This window comes from Labeo rohita, chromosome 2 (genome assembly GCF_022985175.1).
Source record: "Labeo rohita strain BAU-BD-2019 chromosome 2, IGBB_LRoh.1.0, whole genome shotgun sequence".
NCBI lineage: Eukaryota > Metazoa > Chordata > Actinopteri > Cypriniformes > Cyprinidae > Labeo > Labeo rohita.
Genome location: NC_066870.1, coordinates 35,522,659 through 35,543,261, shown reverse-complemented (window position 1 = coordinate 35,543,261; position 20,603 = coordinate 35,522,659). Strand labels below are relative to the sequence as shown.

The 20,603-nt window shown below is 34.2% G+C and overlaps 3 protein-coding genes across 3 annotated transcripts; all 3 read left to right on the top strand.

Annotated features, from left to right (window-relative positions):
• Window positions 1-42: 42 nt before the first annotated feature.
• pigr (polymeric immunoglobulin receptor) lies at window positions 43-7,124 on the top strand. The gene is given in 9 exon segments (XM_051094994.1): window positions 43-199; window positions 1,045-1,389; window positions 2,815-2,896; window positions 2,988-3,214; window positions 3,416-3,491; window positions 3,614-3,708; window positions 4,264-4,313; window positions 6,549-6,572; window positions 6,575-7,124. Coding segments are annotated over 9 exon segments (1,053 nt in total). The 5' UTR covers window positions 43-150; the 3' UTR covers window positions 6,680-7,124.
• Window positions 7,125-7,213: 89 nt separating this feature from the next.
• On the top strand, window positions 7,214-10,854 carry LOC127153759 (polymeric immunoglobulin receptor-like). The gene is made up of 5 exons (XM_051095000.1): window positions 7,214-7,592; window positions 8,889-9,221; window positions 9,315-9,608; window positions 9,972-10,005; window positions 10,505-10,854. Exons 1-5 carry the CDS (start codon window positions 7,490-7,492, stop codon window positions 10,515-10,517), a joined length of 777 nt encoding a protein of 258 aa, XP_050950957.1. The 5' UTR covers window positions 7,214-7,489; the 3' UTR covers window positions 10,518-10,854.
• Window positions 10,855-15,632: 4,778 nt separating this feature from the next.
• On the top strand, window positions 15,633-20,143 carry LOC127153741 (polymeric immunoglobulin receptor-like). The gene is made up of 10 exons (XM_051094983.1): window positions 15,633-15,764; window positions 16,985-17,317; window positions 17,405-17,701; window positions 17,788-17,832; window positions 17,920-17,935; window positions 19,074-19,165; window positions 19,324-19,370; window positions 19,449-19,532; window positions 19,643-19,692; window positions 19,790-20,143. Exons 1-10 carry the CDS (start codon window positions 15,662-15,664, stop codon window positions 19,791-19,793), a joined length of 1,071 nt encoding a protein of 356 aa, XP_050950940.1. The 5' UTR covers window positions 15,633-15,661; the 3' UTR covers window positions 19,794-20,143.
• Window positions 20,144-20,603: the final 460 nt, after the last annotated feature.

Below are 20,603 nucleotides of genomic sequence, written 5' to 3'. Positions count from 1 at the left end.
AGTGTGGAGCACAAATGGTTAAAACAAACTCCCACATCTGGACATGGTTTGGGCAAAAGGAAGTGAGAGTGAACGCAGAAATATTCCTTCTTAGAACAGCTTTTATTAGGAAAGAAGGACGCTGAAGTTTTATCACACTCAACCTCAGCAATGATTCTTCCGCTCCTTCTAATCTGTCTTGTTCTTGGTGATCTGCCAGGTAAGCTTTAATTATTCCTTTTGAAAAAACAGATGTTAAAAAAAACGCTTCAGCTCTTTGAAGGCATTTTCCAAAGCTATGTTTCTGAGAATTTAGAAAGACATTATGCAGCTAAAATTAGTCACGCTTTAAAACTTTCTCTGTTCTGAAAATTATATTGATCTGTTTGCAGTTCTAAAACCCAGAATGGAAAATGTTTTTCATTTTTCATATGAAGGAAAACACTGTGACCCAAATTCCTCCAAGCGCTTTAGAGTGCCTCCTATTAATTCAACTTTTCCAAAACAATGTTTTTAATTATTTTTTTTAAATATACATGTGAAAATATAATATTTTTGTTATTTTTCTGCTTGATTGTTGTTTGTTGAAGACTGATGGATGACAACTGATGGATGTTTTTAATTTCATTAGTGAAAAAACTGAAAGTCAATAAATTGGCAGTAAAAAGCAGGCCTGTTGGCCACATTAACGCAGTCAGCCATTTCATGCACAAACACTCATTGTTTAGTTTTCAATAATTTCAATAAGCAAAACATTTTTTAAGTTTTAGCTTAGTAGTTTATTCTATTCCAATTACTTTAAATGTTGTGACTATTTATTTATTTATGCATGCATGCTTTTATGAGTGTAAATGAAACCAGAAGCATTCTGGCATTCTGGCATTTTTTTAGTTATGAAAAATGTGTATTTCAATGTACATCTGAATGCCGCAAAATTACTATGGACTTCACTGTTATATTTTATTGCGGTTTATGTATAATAATATTGTTATTCGTTAAATCTAGACTAGAATAGCTATATATTGAGCAGTATCTGCCAATATCCCGTTCGGTCTGTCTTTTTAGGTTCTCACTGCACAGTGAGCACTGTAGGAGATCTGGCTGTACTGGAGGGTGGATCCGTCACTGTCCCGTGTCACTATAACCCGCAGTACATTAGTCACGTCAAGTACTGGTGTCAAGGGCGGATGAGGGAGTTCTGCACCAGCCTTGCGCGCACCGATGAACCCGAATCAGCCCCTAACGCGAAGGGAAGGGTGACGATCGCTGATGACCCCACTCAGCACGTGTTCACCGTGAGCATGCGGAATCTGACGGAGGACGACTCGGGCTGGTATTGGTGCGGGGTGGAGCTCGGGGGAATGTGGGTGTCTGACAGCACTGCCTCCCTTTATATCAGCGTCATTCACGGTGAGTTTAAAATAATAAATGTGTTAATTTTATTGTAAATAAACATTTATTTAAAAAAGAAACAATATGCAAATTACTAGGAAACATGTAAATCGCTCTCTCTCTCTCTCTCTCTCTCTCTCTCTCTCTCTCTCTCTATATTGATACTAAGCTTTTACTATCACTTTTTAGCAATTTACGCATCTTTACTGAATAAAAGTATATATATAAAAAAGTGTATCTCAAACTTTTGAATGGCAGTGTATATTGTTACAAAAGATTTCTATTTTAAATAAATGCTTTTCTTTTTAACTTAAAGAATTCTGAAAAAGGTCAAAAATGTTAAGCAGCAAAAACGGTTTCCTACATTGATAATAAATCAGCATAGAATTATATAGACTTATATAGACTATATGTGAAGAGTTTATTTGCAAAAACAGATAACTGTTTTTTTAATTCATGTTTTTTATGTTATCATGTTTTTATTGTTTTTTATTGTTAGTTAGCTGTTTTTTTTTTTTTACCTTATCAAAATAAACCAACTGCAGTTTGATTGAGATTAACTGAAATGCACAATGAAAAAACATAATTTTTGAAAATTGTTAAAAATGGGTTATCTGTTTTTGCAAATGAACTCTTCATATATACTTATAATAATAATAATAATAATAATACAATTATAAAATATAAATAAGTATTTATAAATATCATCATGCTAGAATTTCTTACTTCCATTAATTTACGCTGATTTAAAATAAATGTCTAAAATAATAAAAATTGAATATTTGTTGGGGGAATGGGGAATTTTATGTAGAAGATATTATTATAATTATATTATTTATAGTACTATTACTGTTTTCATGGCAGTTAAGCACATTTTCCTATATTTGCATTACCACAATGCAAAAAAAAAAAAATTACCGCAGTGTAAAAATAATGATATATTTAAAATATTTGAAAGTATTTATATTCATAAATATTTTACGCATCATAATTTCTTGTGGTTCCTTTAATTTATACTGACATAAATTATATAAAAAATTAGATTTTTGTTGGGGAAGTGAGGGAGTTTTATGTATACAATTTTATTCTGTACAGTTTCAATTTATTTTATTTAATAATATTTTTTAAATTACAAATATTGTTCCCTTTTTTCATGACAGAGGTTTTTTTTTTTTTTTTTTTTTTACTTTCTATAGTTTATGCTGATTTAAAATTCTAATAATAAATTCTAATAAAATTAATAAAAATGTGGTTTGGTGGGGTAACTCCTTATTATATTAATATATTAATATTCCTAAAATGCTCCAAAACTAAGTTTATGTTAATGAATTAATATGTATATATATGCAATGTGACCTTATGTGCTTATAGTATAGGTTAATAATACTGGTTAATATTAGTGTTTGTTTGTAGTCAGTGTGGCTGATGGTTGTTGTGCTGCAGGTATGTCAGTGGTGAGCAGTATGCTGAGTGCAGATGAAGGCAGCAGCGTCACTGCTCAGTGTCTCTACAGTAAAAACCTCAGGTAACCTACTGTTCAACAGACTCATCTAAGAGGTGAAAGATATAGAAATGTCACATAACCTGCAACATATTATCAATTAACTTCCCTGCAGGTCGAGTGATAAGCGGTGGTGTCGCAGTGGCAGCCTGAACTCCTGCATGGTGACGGACTCTGAAGGAATATTCAGCAGCAGAAACGTATTCATCCACGACGACAGGAACAGCATGTTCACGGTGACGTTACAGCAGCTGGAGATGAGAGATTCGGGCTGGTACTGGTGTGGAGCCGGTCAGCAGCAGGTGGCTGTTCATGTGTCAGTCACAGCACAAACCACAACACGTACGTCACACAGAGACCACAGCTCCACCACAAACTACATTCTTACATATTCTGTAGAAACGTGTGTGGTGTTTACAGATGCAAATAAGGAGAAACCTATTGAAACAGGATGCTGTTGGCACATTCTGTCACACTTCATCAGTGATCTTTTGCATAAATAATCTCTGCTCACAATGCATTTGATTTCTGTACTCATTTCAGTGAGCACAACATCTCCCACCCAGAATCTGAAGACAGTCAGTAGTCCATCTGTAATGAGTTTAAATGACCCTCACAGGTGACTTTTATACAGGTTTTCTGTTTGTTCATTTCTCATGAATGGATAAACTTTCTAGCAATCATTTGTTTTACATATAAACAAATATTGATTTAATATGAATTTTTGACTTCGTGTTTCAGTCGTCCTATTTGGGAGTCTCCTCTCGTGGTGTGTGGGGTCGTACTGCTGGTCATGACTGCGCTTTTGGCACTTTGGAAATTACGGCAACTGTGTAGTAAGTTTACAGAGTTATTTGTACACTGTAAAAAACTATTTGTTGATTTCACTTAAAATAATTTGTTACCTGGCTGCTTTAAATTTTTAAGTTCAGTCAACTCAAAAAAGTTTAGTCAACTTGAAATGTTAAGTTGTACATTTAGTTCATTCAACCTAAAATTTTAAACCTTTAAAGTCCAGCTTTTCAAGTTTTTGCTTAGTACAACGTAACATTTCAAGTTAACGAAACTTATTTGAGTTGACTGAACTTAAATTTTAAGACTGCAGGGTAACACATTATTTTGACTCAACAAATTGTGTGTGTGTGTTTTTTTTTTTTTTTTTTTTTTTTTTTTTTTTTTTTTTTACAGTGATAGTCTTTGTGTTTTATCTCTCTTATAAATCAATTGAATTAATGGTTTTTGCATAAACTAGTCTGGAGCCATTAAAGTCTCGGTATTCCTTTTTAGATATGTAATAAGCATTTGATTTCCTCAATTTAAACTCATTTAGCTTAAAAATAAAAAGGATGCATTCAATTTTTTCTGTGCATAATGCTTTTTTCATTTTGCAGAGAAAAAGCAGAAACATCGAGGAACAAATGAAATGAACGACAGTCTCACAGTCAGTGCAATTTGTCTCTGTTTTCCTACAGTTAACATTCAATCAAAAAAACACTCTATTTACCTTTCTTAGTGTACAGTCTTGGCCAAAATTTCGGCACCCTTGCAATTCTGTCAGAAAATGTGACACTTCTTTCAAAAAAATGTTCCAATTGCAAATGTTTTGATATTCACATGCTTATTGTTTTGATTTGCACTGCAACAACACCAAAAAACAAAGAAGAAAAGTCAAACTTGATAAAATTTCACACAGAACTCAAAAATAGACTGGATAAGATTATTGGCACCTTGTCAAAATTGTAAGAAATAATTGCTTTTCAAGCATGTGATGCTCCTGTAATCTGTATATAGACACACCTGTGGCAAGTAACAGTTGTGGGCAATATAGTAATCACACTTGCAACCAATTAAAATGGAGAAAAGTTGACTCAACCTTTGTGTTGTGTGTCACACTGAGCATGGAGAAAAGAAAGAAGTGGAAAGAGTTGTCTGTGGATTTGAGAGAAGAAATTGTGGAAAAACATGGACAGTCTCAGACCAGAGACCCAGGAGGACACCACCGCTGACACAAAGGCATAAAAAGGCAAGATTGGAGTTTGCCAAAACTTATGTGACAAAACCACAATCCTTCTGAGAGAACGCCCTGTGGACAGATGAGACAAATGTAGAGCTTTTTGGTAAAGGACATCACAGCACTGTTTACAGAAAAAGAGATGAGGACTTAAAAGATAAGAACACAGTCCCTACAGTCAAACATGGTGGAGGTTCAAAGATGTTTTGGAATTGTTTTGCTGCTTCTGGCACTGGATGCCTGGATGGATCATGAAATCTGATGATTACCAAAAAAATTTGGGGCGCAATGTAGTGGCCAGTGTCAGAAAGCTACATCTCCACCAGGGGTCATTGGTCTTCCAGCAGGACAATGACCCGAAACACACTTCAAAAAGCACTCAGAAATGGTTACAAACAAAGCACTGGAGAGTTCTGAAATGGCCAGCAATGAGTCCAGATCTGAATTCTATCTCAAAACAGCAGCTGGGAGAAGGCATCCTTCAAATCTGAATGACCTGGAGCAGTTTGCAAAAAAAGAGTGGTCCAAAATTCCAGCAGAGAGGTGTAAGAAACTCATTCATGGTTACAGGAAGTCATTGATTTCAGTTATTTTTCCAAAGGGGGTGCTACCAAATATTAAGTTAAGGGTGCCAATAATTCTGTCCAGTGCATTTTATGGGTTCTGTGGGGAATTGTACCAGATTTTACTTTTCTTTTTTTTTTTTTTTTTTTTGTGTTGCTCCAATGCAAAAAATAAATAAATAAATAAACATGCGAAAACCAAACTATTTGCAACTGCAACATTTTTTGGAGAGAAGGGGTCGCATTTTCTGACAGAATTGCAAGAGTGCTGATATTTTTGGCCATGACCGTATGTTTCTGTTATTGATACTTCTCACTACAGTACTATTGGTGCACATTATTCCAAAAAAAGTACAAGTACAAATGCATTTTTGTCCTGATTGAATTTCTTGTTTCTGTCGAAAAAAATACTTCACATTATGAACGTTAAATGGGTTGTGAATAATGTTTGTATGTTGACATTTCACTTTCAAATCCATAAAGCAATTGTATATAGTTTAGTTCTGTGTATTTTTGCGACTTTGGCGCTCCCTACATTTAAGTCTGTGAAATCACTGTTGTTAATATAGCACTGATGTAATTACAGTGGATCGCTGTTTACGTCAGTGTTGCCAAAAATTGGGCTACATTAACACTGTTGCTGTGGGTTGTAGTGAACCCAATAACATGCATTTTACCCCCCCAAAATGCGATTTTTAGTGGACCCCCTCGAAATGCGATTGGTTTAGTTTTGGGCTAGTTTTAAGTAGCAATTGGGTGTTTTTTGTTGTGAAAACCTGGCAACCCTGTTTCAAGTGCTTTTGTTGCTGTTGTAAATCAACCCACTCTTTTCATGTAATTTCGTACCTGCTCATCAAAGTTACACTCTTCCAAAACAGACGTTTGAGAAAGAAAAAGAATCCATTGGCCTTATAAAAAGTCAGAATGATTTTGATACTGACATTTCAAGGTTAAAACAGACATACAGTTGCTTTAACAAGAAATGACACAATGAAATGCTATGCAAAGCTTTACTGCACATCCACAACTCACGATGATGTTGTGTCTGGTGTCCAGCTGTGATGAAATGTTTTTCTGCTGTGATTATTTTTCTTTTTTTCAGATTTGCCCATGGAGAGAAGGAGACTACAAGAATGCCTCAGTGATTTTCCTGAATGCTCCAGCTCAGGCCCAGATGCTTTAACAGAGGAGCTTCATGATGGGAAACACCAAACTCAAGGACATTCATCATGATAAATGGAACTGATGGACAGTTTGTCTCTTTAAGACTCTTTATAAAGTCTAAGAGAGTCCTGCATACTGAAGAAACTGGAGACTTGGGTGATATTTGACATTTCTTCATGTTTAACAGTTGGGAAATCATCTTTTATTTTACAGCATTTTCATGTCATGTATTTCACATCTATCTGTCTGTAAGTAAGCACAAGCTTTGAGTGAATCATATGGTGCAAGGATGTTTTGACCAAATAAGTGGCGGTTATTCTCAACCAACTGGAGAAAATGTGTGAAAAATGGTGAATGTTTACAAAAACATACAGAAGCACTGAGAATGTACCCATATCTCACTTTATTTTACAATTTTATGTCTTGTCATGCATTTGACCAGTTTATAAATGATGAAAAGCTTTTGTCTATTATTAATCTTTGTACAGTAAAGTATGTGTATGTGCTTTATTCACATCCTGTTTCAAGTCTTAATAACATCTTGTTTGTCACTTAGGCCTATAAATAAATGTAAGAAACCTATTTCAGCGTCAGTACCAAGAAACCTCAGCAGGAAGTGTTTCAACTGCTTTGCATGTAAAGTAAATAATTTTTAAGGGAATAATTTTAAATGTCTTGACCAAGTGATGCATTTGTATTTTGTGATTTTTGCAGTAGTTGCAATCAAGCATTGTGACATTTTATTGTAAATCAAGTTTTTGTGACATAAGCAACAGAAGAGCACGGATGCAGGAAGTGAGAATCTGACAGAGAGAGAACTTAAGATCATATGCGTCTCCTTTAGTGATCAGCTGTTTCTGTAGTATTAATGCAAAGAAAATGTACATAATGAAGATGCAGAGAGAAGAAACAATGCAACGTTTTGACAAAAGGACTGTCAGTTTGAAGAAGTTCATTGCGTGTTTCCTTTGGCTCATAACAGGTAAGTTTTCTCTGTTTATAATTTATTTAATTTCTTCGGTCAGTTGACATGTTCAGCATGTACTCTGTTTAAAACTGATAATTCTTTTATAATTACAGACTATTAAAAATGAAAAGATGTATTTGTCATGCCACTCAACTATTTATATTTAACTCTAGTGCTGTGTTCTAGTAATTTTGACTTGGAGATTGCATTGTGTTGTTATTGCACTGGAATAAAATTAATTCAGCTAAAATGGCCAAAAGTATCCACAAATAATACTTTTTTTCGCTCAGAACTGGGGTGGATAAGCTCAGATCAACGAGGCTTATAATATATTAATTCCAAAAAGAAATACAAAACCTGTGCTTAATAAAAGAAAACAAGCTGACAAAATCAAATTGAAGATTTGAAAAGCTGGTAATTATTTACATCAAATTAGGTAAAGGATTTTCAGCACATCACAAGGGTTAAGATGAACCTTGTGAAGGTAAAAAAAAACAAAAGTGGTTAAAAAGGTTAAAAACTTGAAAGCACTAATGATCAGTCACTGGACAAAATAATGCATGTTACCTTATAGAGGGTTTGCACTTAAGTCACGGTTTGGTCAGTTACCTGGATCTAAACAACAGCATTGATTGCACCAATAATGCACTACTGAATATGTTGTTCTGCTAATTTATGATGTCTAAACCACAGAAAAAATGTGTGGAAGCTGCTAAATAATATAGAGAAGGACTTAGTAAGCAGAAAAGGGCGCAATATTTTGACAAACTAAAGTTTATAGATAGTAAAGATATGTATGAGCAGTATTAATTAAGATATTAGGCTAATATTTCACCTACCTGACCAGAAATGATAAGAAAAAACATGAATGTTGTCAAGATTCTTGCTCTGAAAATCCTGGTTCAGTTTGGCCAACCATAAAAGGTTTTTGCACTCTTCTCCTTGATTTGTTATAACTTTTGTCAGTATATATTACTCCAAATGTTTTTCCCGGTCCGAACAATTAGTACAGCACAAAACATGACAATAATTAATCATTTTCAGTAGCAATAATCAGCTTAATGCGCACGTTCCATTCAGTTCAGTGGCATTGTTTACGTTCAGTGCCGCCAATACGGCTGATGCATTTTATTGATGACGTGTTGTGAAAACGCTAAATCTAAATCTAGTGCATGTTTTACATTGACATCCTGTATAAGTTATGAGCTTAAATGTTAAAAGAAAACTTTTAATTACTAAAGTACTTTTTGTACTAAAAAGTGTAGCATTTAAGTGAGAACCAAAACTAAAGATGATCTCTTCTCTATTCAGGTACTGAATGCACAACAGGATCAGCAATCAGACTGTTAACGGTTCAGACTGGAGGATCGCTTATTATTCCATGTTATTATGACAGGAAATACACTGAACACAAAAAATACTGGTGCTTTCAGGCCAGGTCAGCATACCCTTACTGCTCTATTCTGGCATATGCTAATGAAACCAAAGGAAAAGTGTCAGTAATTGATCATCCAGATCAGAGTTTCTTTACTGTGACTATGAGAAACCTGCAGTATAAAGATACTGGAGCTTATTGGTGTGCTGTGGAGACTGAAGGTATAACATGGGATGTGACAGAGAAGCTTCATCTCACAGTTCAGTCAGGTATGAGATGAGTTTCATATTCAATTGTAAAATCCTACTAATTCCTCAGAAATCACAATCATAAATGACTGGTGTGTGTGTGTGTGTGTTCAGCTCCTGATGTGTCTGTGGTGAACAGCAGTGTATCTGGACATGAAGGTGGTGATATCAGTGTTCAGTGTCTCTACAGTTCTGGATATCAGAATGAAGTCAAACGGTGGTGCAGATATAAAGATCCGAGCTGTTACACAGTGGGGAGGACTGACACATCCCAGAATTCATCAGTCCAGATCAGTGATGATGGGAGAAATTTCACTGTGCTGATGACTGGACTAAGACTGACTGATTCTGGCTGGTACTTCTGCTCTTTAGGGAAACAGGAGGCTCCAGTTCAGCTCACAGTCACTGGTAAACTCATTCACTAATCAGATCCACACAGGGTTTCTTCCCGGACCATTAAGACAAAAAGACTAAAATAGGTTTGCATTTTTCAGTTGCTGAGGTCACTCTAGAAAATTCACAGGTTTCTGTTCTCACCGTCACAGAACCAAAACCAAGTAATATAGACTCTTACTGGAGGTTATGACATTAAGATATTATTATTAGCTTTATTTATTTGTTATTTATTATCTTTCTGGAAGATCCATGGGTTCTTGTTTTGGCTGTGACTGAACCAAAAACAAATAATACAGGTTGAATAAATAACATTTTTGACACATGATGACAAAATTATATTAAAACATTCACATTTTTCTGCCTTTCTGATTACAGGAGTTTTGACCTTAGAAGAATTTGACAGAAATGGGTTAGTAGCTTGTTAAAATATTGATATATATTGAGATAAATATTTTCTCGCATGAACCTAATAAGATGCTTATTTTTCATGAGTATAAAGTTTAATTGTGTTTCTCAACTACTTGTCTTTTAATTGAAGAGATGTATTGTAGCAAATAATGCTAATTAGAATTTTAAATAGACTAGTGCTTTTAAATGACTGTATATATATATATATATATATATATACAGGTGCATCTCAAAAAATTAGAATATAGTGAAAAAGTTCATTTTTTGTTTGTAACTTATTTCAAAAACTGGAACTTTCATATATTCTAGATTCATTACATGTAAAGTGAAACATTTCAAAAGTTTTTTGTGTTAGTTTTGATGATTAGAGCTTACAGCTCATGAAAATTAAATATCTAGTATCTCAAAATATTAGAACATTTACATCTGAGTTTCATTAAATGTCCATCCCTACAGTATAAATTCCTGGTATCTCTTGTTCTTTGAAACCACAATAATAGGGAAGACTGCTGACTTGGCAATGGTCCAGAAGACAATCACTGACATCCTCCACAAAAAGGATAAGTCACAGAAGGTCATTACTGAGAGGGGTGGCTGTTTACAGAGTGCTGTTTGAAAGCATAATGCAAAGTTGACTGGAAGGAAGAAATTGGGTAGGAAAAGGTGCACATGCAACAGGGATGACCGCAAGCTTGAGAAAACTGTCAAGCAAAGCCGATTCATAAACTTGGGAGAGCTTCACAAGGAGTGGACTGAAGCCGAGGTCAGCACATCAAGAGTCACCACACTCAGATGTCTTCAGGAAATGGGCTACCAAGCCACTTCTGAAACAGAAACAACGTCAGAAGCATCTTACCTGGACTAATAAGAAAATGAACTTAACTGTTGCTTAGTGGTCCAAAGGCCTCTTTTCAGATAAAGGTTTCATGTTGAAATCATGGTCCCAGAGTCTGGAGGAAGACTGGAGAGGCACAGAATCTAAGCTGCTTGAAGTCCAGTGTGTTTGTTTTTGAAGTTTTTGAAGTCACTGATGATTTGTGGTGCCGTGATGTCTGTTGGTGTTGGTCTACTGTGTTTTATCAAGTCCATAGTCAATGCAGCTGTCTACCAGCAGATTTTAGAGCACTTTATGCTTACATCTGCTGACAAGCTTTGTGGAGATGCTGATTTCCTTTTCCAGCAGGACTTTAGCACTTGCCCACAGTCCAAAAAACACTTCCAAGTGGTTTGCTGACCACTTGGAAATATTCTAATATTTTGAGATACTGGATTTTTGATTTTCATGAGCTGTAAGCTCTAATCATCAAAATTAAAAACAAAAAAAACTTTTGAAATGTTTTACTTTACATGTAATGAATCTAGAATATATGAACGTTTCAGTTTTTGAAATAAGTTACCAACAAAAAATGAACTTTTCCATGATATTCAAATTTTTTGAGATGCACCTGTATACATATACATGCATTTTTTTGTTGATCATCACAGGCTTTATTTGTATCAGGAGGCAGGGATTCCCGCATTTGTGGTGCTGATGGTGACTGCGATTGTCATGTCAGCTGTTATACTGAGAAAGAAGCACAGTCAGTATTAATAACGTTTCTTATTATGACAGATTCAATGAATCATTCAGTGTTTGATCAGTTCATTGCACATGTATATTTATGTCTTTTGTTGATAACATTGTTTGTTCTCTCACTAACAGACAGAAATGACACAAACATGAACAGAGACAGAGCCATTGACGCAGTAAGTTTGAGTTAACAACAAATTTGGTCTAAAGCACATAAATCACAGACTCAAGAGCATCAGATGTGTTTGTTGACATGCAGGGAAAGTGTGGCAGTTTATTCTCAGTGGTGACCTACACATCTGTGACAGTATGCCCTGAAACTAAAGCAGTAAGTCACTTCTAAATAATACGCACAAACAGTGACTATCAAAGTTATCCTACACTGTATAAAATGCTGGGTTAAAGTTGGGTTAAATATGGACAAACTCAGCGACTGAGTTGTTTTGACAGTGGTTGGGTTAAATGTTGGGTTTAACTCAACTATTTTTTTTTTTAAATTACTATATTTCTGGTTTAACTCAAAATAGGTTGGAAATTAACATTTATTAATATGTTTAATAAATAAACATTTATTAATAAGTTTAATAAATAATAATTAAATAAATATTTATTAAATTGCTCATTTAATGTTCACCTTTAGATTATTGCTGATGCTTCTAGTAATTATGTGTCTGAATTTTAATTTCCAATCTATTTTGGGTTCATTTTAAGTCAGCAATATAGTAATTTTATACAGTAGTTGAGTAAAATAATTCTGCCCAACCACTGAGTCAAAACAACCCAGTTGCTGGGTTTGTCCATATTTAGCCCAACTTCTGTTTTTTTTTTTTTTTTTAAAAAAACACATTTTTAGAGAGTATATTGCAACATTATTAATTTAACCATCAATTCTTCTTTATATTCATCTTTATATCTCCAGTACAGTATCTGTGGAGGAAAAAATGACATTCAGTTCTGTGCACAAACAGGTGAGATGTTACAGGATTGTTGAAGTTAATCAAAGGATGTTTTTAATCTCATTGTTTAATCTCTTAATCACAGGTGCGCGTTCTGCACTGAATACCAGAGCAATTAATGAACACAATGGCACTGAAGTTTTTTTTTTCCATGGCATGAATCATCTCAAATGCAAAGCAAAACCTCTTTTAATAAAATAGTTTCATTTAATTATCATGCTTTAGAATTGACTGTACCTAATGGTGACACCGTGTAAGTACAGGAATTGCATGTAAAAAACAAGCAATTTAGTCTCTAAAATTAATTTTACTGTGTAAGCGTTATTTAGAAATAAGTGTGTGAATTTTTGATTGTAAAAAAGCATAAAGCATAATATATTTACAAATGTGTAATGTGCTTACTTTTAAGTATGACAATAAAATGTAAATAAAAAAAATAAAAAATAAAATGTCAAAAACTGTCATTGGCAGTAATGTTTGCTGTTGTCTGTTTCTTAATGTTTTGCAATTTTTTAAAACATTAATCTAATAATAGTAGTGTGTCAGCATAGAAAGATATAGTATAACTGAATGATCTATCTATATCTCTATCTATCTATCTATCTATCTATCTATCTATCTATCTATATATATACACTACCGTTCAAAAGTTTGGGGTCAGTACATTTTTATTGTTTCTTTTTTCTTTTTTTTTTTTTTTTTAAGAAATTAATACTTTTATTTACCAAGGATGTATTAAGTTAATAATTAAAAGTTTATTAAAAGTTAATAATAAATAATTTACATTGTTATAAAATATTTATATTTTGAATAAACACTGTACTTTTTAAACTTGTTATTCATGAAAGAATCCTGAAAAAAAAATCACAGGTTCCAAAAAATATTTGGCAGCACAACTGTTGATATTATCCAACACTGATCATTCTAATAATAAATCCGCATATTAGAATGATTTCTGAAGGATCATGTGACACTTAATACTGGAGTAACAGCTGATAAAAATTCAGCTTTTCATCACAGGAATAAATTCTATTTTAAAGTATGTTAAAATAAAAAACATTATTTTATATTGTAAAAACATTTTGCAATATTACTGTTTTTTTCTATATTTTTAATCAAATAAATGCAGCCTTGATGAGCATAAGAGACTTCTTTGAAGACTATTACAAGTCTTACTGACCCCAAACTTTTGAACGGTAGTGTATATATATATATATATATATATATATATACAGTACTGTGCAAAAGTCTTAGGCCACTAGTATTTTCATCAGCTAAAAAATGGTTTAAAGTCAGTTAAAGTCAGTCTGTTTCTGTAGTGTGTCAGTAGGAAATATCAGTTTACTTTTCCAAACATTCATTTTGCCATTAATTATAATAATCCAGTGAGATTTTTGTGTGGAGCACAGGCTGTTGTCAGACTCCTTGTGCAAACAGAGATCTGATCTCTCCATCATTCAATCCAGTCTGTCCTAAGAAACAGGAAAAACGGAGATAGACTAAATCCAGAATTGTGGCAACATCTCCAAGATGCTTTATGAGACCTATACCTACAAGCTACAGTACTGTTAACATTTTTAGGCAGTTAGGCACATAAAATGAGGATGCTGTCACAGACAATGTCATACATAAATTTTCTTTATCAAAGAACTTCTATTAACTAAAATAAATAAGCATTTGATGTGACCATCCTTTGCGTTTAAAGCAGCTTTTGCCCTAGGTGCACTTGTGCATAGTTTTTCAGGTAGCTTTGCAGGTAGGTTACTTGAAACATCTTGGAGATTTTGCCACAGTTCTTCTGGATTTAGTCTGTCTCAGTTTTTCTGTTTCTTCATGTCATTCCAGAGACAGACTGGATGATGGTGAGAATAGATCTCAGTGTGGAGCTGTCACGGATCTGGTCGGTGCTCTGCGGACCGCTCACCACCAGATGTCACTCTCTCCTTTTCGTTCACTCTGACTTTTACTTTGTATCTCGGACTGCATCTCCCATCCCCCACCGCACTGATTGCATCAGCCCCCGTGACCAATCAGGCGTTCTATAAAAGCCCCGGTCCTTCCCAGTGCACTTCACGGATTGTTGTATTGTTGTATTGTTAGCGTTTTCCTAGTTTCTGGTTCCGAGTTCCTAGTCCCCAGTGTTTTGTCTTTCCCGCCTGGTTTTCTCTTTTTGACTGTCTAGCCGCCTGCCTTTTGGACTATCGCGCTTGTATTGGATTATTCTCTACGATTGCCTGTGATACACCTGTCTGCTCCAGTCTCGACCCTGCCTGTACGACCATGTCTTTGTTTGGAAATATCAATAAAAGCTTGCGTATGGATCCGCTCGCCTCTCGTCTTTCACTCCTCGTAACAGGAGCACTGGCTGTTGTCAGACTCCTTGTGCAAACAAAGATCTCACTAGATTATTACAATTAATGGCAAACAGAATGTTTGGAAATGTAAACCGCTATTTTTTACTGACACACTACAGCAAAAGATAGAAATAACTTACTTTAAATCATTTTTTAGCTTGTGAAAATACTAGTGGCCTAAAACTTTTGCACAGTACCGTATAACTAAAATATATTTAAGATATTAGTTTGAGCCTCTATTTTGGACACTTCTAAGTGGGTATTGTGTCTCAAAACAATTGAGGAAACCATTTACTGTTGCTATCCATCTGAGAATGAACCCATATGACCGGGTTATATTTGTAGAGAGTGCTTCATTCACATCCTGTTTCAGGTTTTATTTAAATCTGGTTTGTCATCTACTCCATAGGCCTATAAATAAATGTAAATAACATACAGCAGTGACCCACTGCAGTAGTTCTATAATTGTAAATTGAGAACTGGAGAATGAAACAGCGTTAATATCCAGAAACCTTAGAGAGAAACACTTTAATGTGAACTGCATTGCACAAAGTAAATAAGTCTTATACAAAACTATTTTAGATATCTCAACCAAGTAATGCATTTGCGATTTCTGCTGCAGTTGTAATCAAGCATTGTGACATTTTATTGTAAATCAAGTTTTTGTGACATAAGCAACAGAACGGCATGGATGCAGGAAGTGAGAGTCTGAGAGAGAGAACTTAAGATGCGTCTCCTTGAGTGATCACCTGTTTCTGTAGTATTAACGCAAAGAAAATGTACATGATGAAGATGCAGAAAGAAGAAACATCACAACTTTTTGACAAAAGGACTGTCAGTTTGAAGAAGTTCATTGTGTGTTTCCTTTGGCTCATAACAGGTAAGTTTTCTCATTCGGTCAGTTGAAATGTTCAGCTGTGTGACATGCTATACTCTGTTTAAAACTGATAATTCATGCATAATTACAGACTATGAAAATTAAAACTTTTATTTGTCGTGCCTCTGAACTCTTTATATTTAATAGCGTCGTCTTCTAGTAATTTTGACTTGGAGATTGCATTGCATTGTTATTGCATTGGAATAAAATAATTCAGCTAAAATGGCCAAACGTATCCACAAATAATACTTTTTTCACTCAAAACTCAGGTGGATAAGCTCAGATCAATGAGGCTTATAATTAATTAATTCCAAAAAGAAATACAAAACCTGTGCTTGACAAAACCAAATTTAAGATTTGGTGATAATATAGCTATTACAAGCTATTTTTAAAAGGCTAGTAATTAGTTATATTAAATTCGGTGAAGGATTTTCAGCACATCACAGGGTTAAAACAATAATGATCAGTCACCAAACATAAAATAATGCATGTTACCTTATAGAGGGTTTGCACTTACGTCACAGTTTGGTCAGTTATCAGAATGCACTGCAATATTGGAGATACCTGGATGTAAACAACAGCATTGATTGCACCATTAATGTACTACTGAATACGTTCTTCTGCTAATTTATGATTTCTACACCATGGAAAAAATGTATGGAAGCTGCTAAATCATACAGAGGACGACTTAGAAAGGGTGCAATATTTTGACAAACTGAAGTTAATAGGTGGTAAAGATACGTATGAACAGTATTAATTAAGTATTAGTCTAATATTTCACCTACCTGACCAGAAATGATAAAAACAAACATGAATGTTGTCAAAATTCTTGCTCTGAAAATCCTGGTACCGTTTGGCCAACCACACACAGTTTTTGCACTCTTCTCCTTGATTTGTTATAACTTTTGGCAGTCTATAGCACTCCAAATGTTTTTACCGATCCAAACGATTAGTGCAGCACAAAACATGACAATAATTGACCATTTTCAGCAGCAATAGTCAGTTCAGCAGCATTGTTTACATTCAGTGCCACCAGTATGGCCAATTGATGATGTGTCATGAAAACACGAAATCTAAATCTTGTGCATGTTTTGCACAACCTGTATAAGTTATGAGCTTAAATATCAAAAGAACACTTTTAACTACTAAAGTACTTTAAGTGAGATTGTTCATTAACACTGACAAAAACCAAAACTAAAGTAATCTTTTTTTTTTCTATTCAGGTACTGAATGCACAACAAGATCAGCAAGCAGAGTGTTAACGGTTCAGACTGGAGGATCGCTTATTATTCCATGTTATTATGACAGGAAATACACCGAACACAAGAAATACTGGTGCTTTGATCGCAGGTCAGCATACAATTACTGCTCTATTCTGGCTTATGCTAATGACACCAAAGGAAAAGTGTCAGTAATTGATCATCCAGATCAGAGTTGTTTTAGTATGACTATGAGAAACCTGCAGGATAAAGACACTGGAGCTTATTGGTGTGCTGTGGAGATTGAAGGTATAACATGGGATGTGACAGAGCAGCTTCATCTCACAGTTCAGTCAGGTATGAGATGAGTTTCACATTCAAATGACAAATCCTCCTGATTTGTAATAAATCGCAATCCTAATTGACTGATGTTTGTGTGTTCAGCTCCTGATGTGTCTGTGGTGAACAACAGTGTATCTGGACATAAAGGTGGTGATATCGGTGTTCAGTGTCTCTACAGTTCTGGATATCAGAATGAAGTCAAACGGTGGTGCAGATATAAAGATCCGAGCTGTTACACAGTGGGGAGGACTGACACATCCCAGAATACATCAGTCCAGATCATTGATGATGGGAGAAGATCCTTCACTGTGCTGATGACTGGACTGAGACTGACTGATTCTGGCTGGTACTTCTGCTCTGTAGGGAAACAGGAGGCTCCTGTTCAGCTCACAGTCACTGGTAAAACTCATTCGCTAATCAGATCTGCACAAGGTGCTTGAAAAACATAAACTAAATTATTGTTTTATCTTTTCCTGTGTCTCTAGAAAATCCACAGGGTTCTGTTCTCAAGGTCACTGAATCAAAACCAGGTAATACAGACTCCTACTGGTGGTTGTGGTACAATCATAATAAATCTTTTTAATCTTTTCCTAATCTTTTATTAACTTCTATTATAGGATTTGAGAGAAACAGGTTAGTAGCTTATTTAAATATTACTGGAAATTATTGTTTTGCATCATGGGCTTAGATGCTTATATTCATTTGTGCAATATAGTCTAATTCCTTCTCGTTCTTAATATTTAGTCTATTTTTGTGTCTGGTGTTATTGCTTATTTTTGTCTTCTAGTCAGATTTATGTTTGTTCATATTTCTCTTCTTAGCAGAGATGCAACAACTCTCTCATCTACAACACCAGTTTCAGTTAACAGCAATCAAACAGCAAGCAGTGAAGAGCAGCAGAATGAGTATTGAAATAGATTAAAATCAAAAAGTTTCTTTGCAGCATTAAGTTTTGATGGCAGAACAATAATTATTATAATTATTCAACCTGAGTCAGTTCAATGTTGATTCAGTTCAGTTTAATATTAATGTCTATATCGCAAAATGCTTTAATTATCAAAATTCAGTTATATAACAGAAAACAACAGAGTCATTATTTAGCTCAATTCAGTTTTGAAAAATGCAGCAGAAGTCTCTGAGATTGCAAAGAAATGAAGTGAGTGACTTAGTGATTCTTAGTGATTATTAAGGGATCACTTTGTGCACTTCCTATATATTTTTATTATTAATTCGCAATTTAAATAAAAGTTTCGTTTTTATTGCTGCTATAAGAGCAAGTCAGCAACATATTCATGCTCTCAAAATGCTGTTGCACGTAATGACTTCTTCCACTGTGCATTGCTATTCTTGTATTGGTGGTGCTCAGTTTGGTGGTTCTCTGTAACCATATATGAAAGTTTATGATGCCATTGTCTAGAATTTTAAAGGGTTTTTCAGACTTTATTTTTAAGTTCTGTTTTTGAGATTAATTATGTACTACAGGATTTCTTCTCTTTATATGCATGGTGTAGTAATGAGTAACAGACGAGTAAAAACGAAGTTCAATGAATGAGCTCAGCTTCTTCTTTTGCGTGTCTGTCTATTTTGGTTTTTGCGGAATTGCAATGTCTTTCTGTGGTGAGTGTGAAATGGGTTCAAAAACAAAACACCACTTTAAGAGTGTTTGAACAACTACAATATAACAAGACTATTTCAGTTATGGCCACACTGTTATTTGTTTTGTCACATTATAGGAGGTTCTCAAAGTCTTTTGCACTGTTGGTTATCACAGGGATTATTTGTATCTGGAGGTGTGGATTCCAGCCGTTGTGCTGCTGATGGTGATTGTGATTGTCGTGTCAGCTGTTGCTCTGAAGAAACACAGTCAGTATTAATAACTTTTCTTAATATATGGCATTAAAAATTGAGTTTCCATGATCAGTTCATGTACCCGCAGTTTTGCATGAGTATGTTTATAAGCTTCTTGTTGATGAACTGTTCCACTAAATAAATGATAACATTATTTGGGTTCTTAATAACAGACAATAAACACATCACAGAGGTGAACAGAGACAGAGCCAATGATGCAGTAAGTCTGAGTTAACAACCAATTTGAGTTAAAACTCATACCTGAGAGACTTACAGCATCAGATGTGTTTATTCACAGGGAAATGGTGCTAGTTCATCTTCAGCGATTGCAGAGAGTGACGTGACTTACACCACTGTGACAGTACAACCTAAAACTAAAGCAGTAAGTGAACTCACAATAACATGCATAAACACACAATATCTGATTTCGTTTGTACTAAGTTGTACGAAGTTGTTGGTATTCTTCTTATTAATCATCTTTTGTATCTCCAGAGCAGCCCAGTTTCTGTGGAGGACGACGTGACCTACAGCTCTGTGCACAGGTGACATGTTACAACTTTGCTAAAGTTAATAATCACAGGACATTTTACAATCACTAAACATGTGATTTCATCTCACTGTTTAATCTCTTAATCACAGGTGAAAACCACTGAACACCAGAGCAAAATATGAACAACTGAAGTTGAAACAAGCTAATATATAGTTGATATTTCTGAATAATTACAAATACAAAGCATGCAAAATACTAATTCTGGTAAAATTATACCTTTATCTCTCTCTTTCTCTAGTAGTGGCATTGTGTGAGTACTTTTGGGTTGTAAAAAATCTAATATAAATAAATCTAATATAAATAGCATTGTACTGTAGAAGTGTTCTTTAGTAATTTATGTAAATTTCTGTTGTCTGTAAAAAGCTTAATAATAAGCAGTAATATATATTTGCATAGTTAAGCTGTAATGTGCTTGCTTTCGAGTGTGACAATAAATAAAATCTGTATTTGTCTATTTCTGAATGTATTTAGCAATTTTGTACCATTAATCAAACAGAAATTATATACACTACCGTTCAAAAGTTTGGGGTCAGTACATTTTTATTGTTTCTTTTTTTTTTTTAAGAAATTAATACTTTTATTCACCAAGGATGTATTAAGTTAATAATTAAAAGTTTATTAAAAGTTAATAATAAATAATTTACATTGTTATAAAATATTTATATTTTGAATAAACACTGTACTTTTTAAACTTGTTATTCATGAAAGAATCCTGAAAAAAAAATCACAGGTTCCAAAAAATATTTGGCAGCACAACTGTTGATATTATCCAACATTGATCATTCTAATAATAAATCCGCATATTAGAATGATTTCTGAAGGATCATGTGACACTTAAGACTGGAGTAACAGCTGATAAAAATTCAGCTTTTCATCACAGGAATAAATTCTATTTTAAAGTAT

What these genes read in the sequence shown, in the direction of transcription:
- LOC127153759 (XM_051095000.1), top strand. Translation starts at nt 7,490, where the DNA reads ATGTACATAATGAAGATGCAGAGAGAAGAAACAATGCAACGTTTTGAC. An exon ending in TTTCCTTTGGCTCATAACAG is followed by an intron (nt 7,593 to 8,888) that starts GTAAGTTTTCTC and finishes TTCTCTATTCAG; the next exon opens with GTACTGAATGCACAACAGGA. An exon ending in TCATCTCACAGTTCAGTCAG is followed by an intron (nt 9,222 to 9,314) that starts GTATGAGATGAG and finishes GTGTGTGTTCAG; the next exon opens with CTCCTGATGTGTCTGTGGTG.
- LOC127153741 (XM_051094983.1), top strand. Translation starts at nt 15,662, where the DNA reads ATGTACATGATGAAGATGCAGAAAGAAGAAACATCACAACTTTTTGAC. An exon ending in TTTCCTTTGGCTCATAACAG is followed by an intron (nt 15,765 to 16,984) that starts GTAAGTTTTCTC and finishes TTTTCTATTCAG; the next exon opens with GTACTGAATGCACAACAAGA. An exon ending in TCATCTCACAGTTCAGTCAG is followed by an intron (nt 17,318 to 17,404) that starts GTATGAGATGAG and finishes TTGTGTGTTCAG; the next exon opens with CTCCTGATGTGTCTGTGGTG.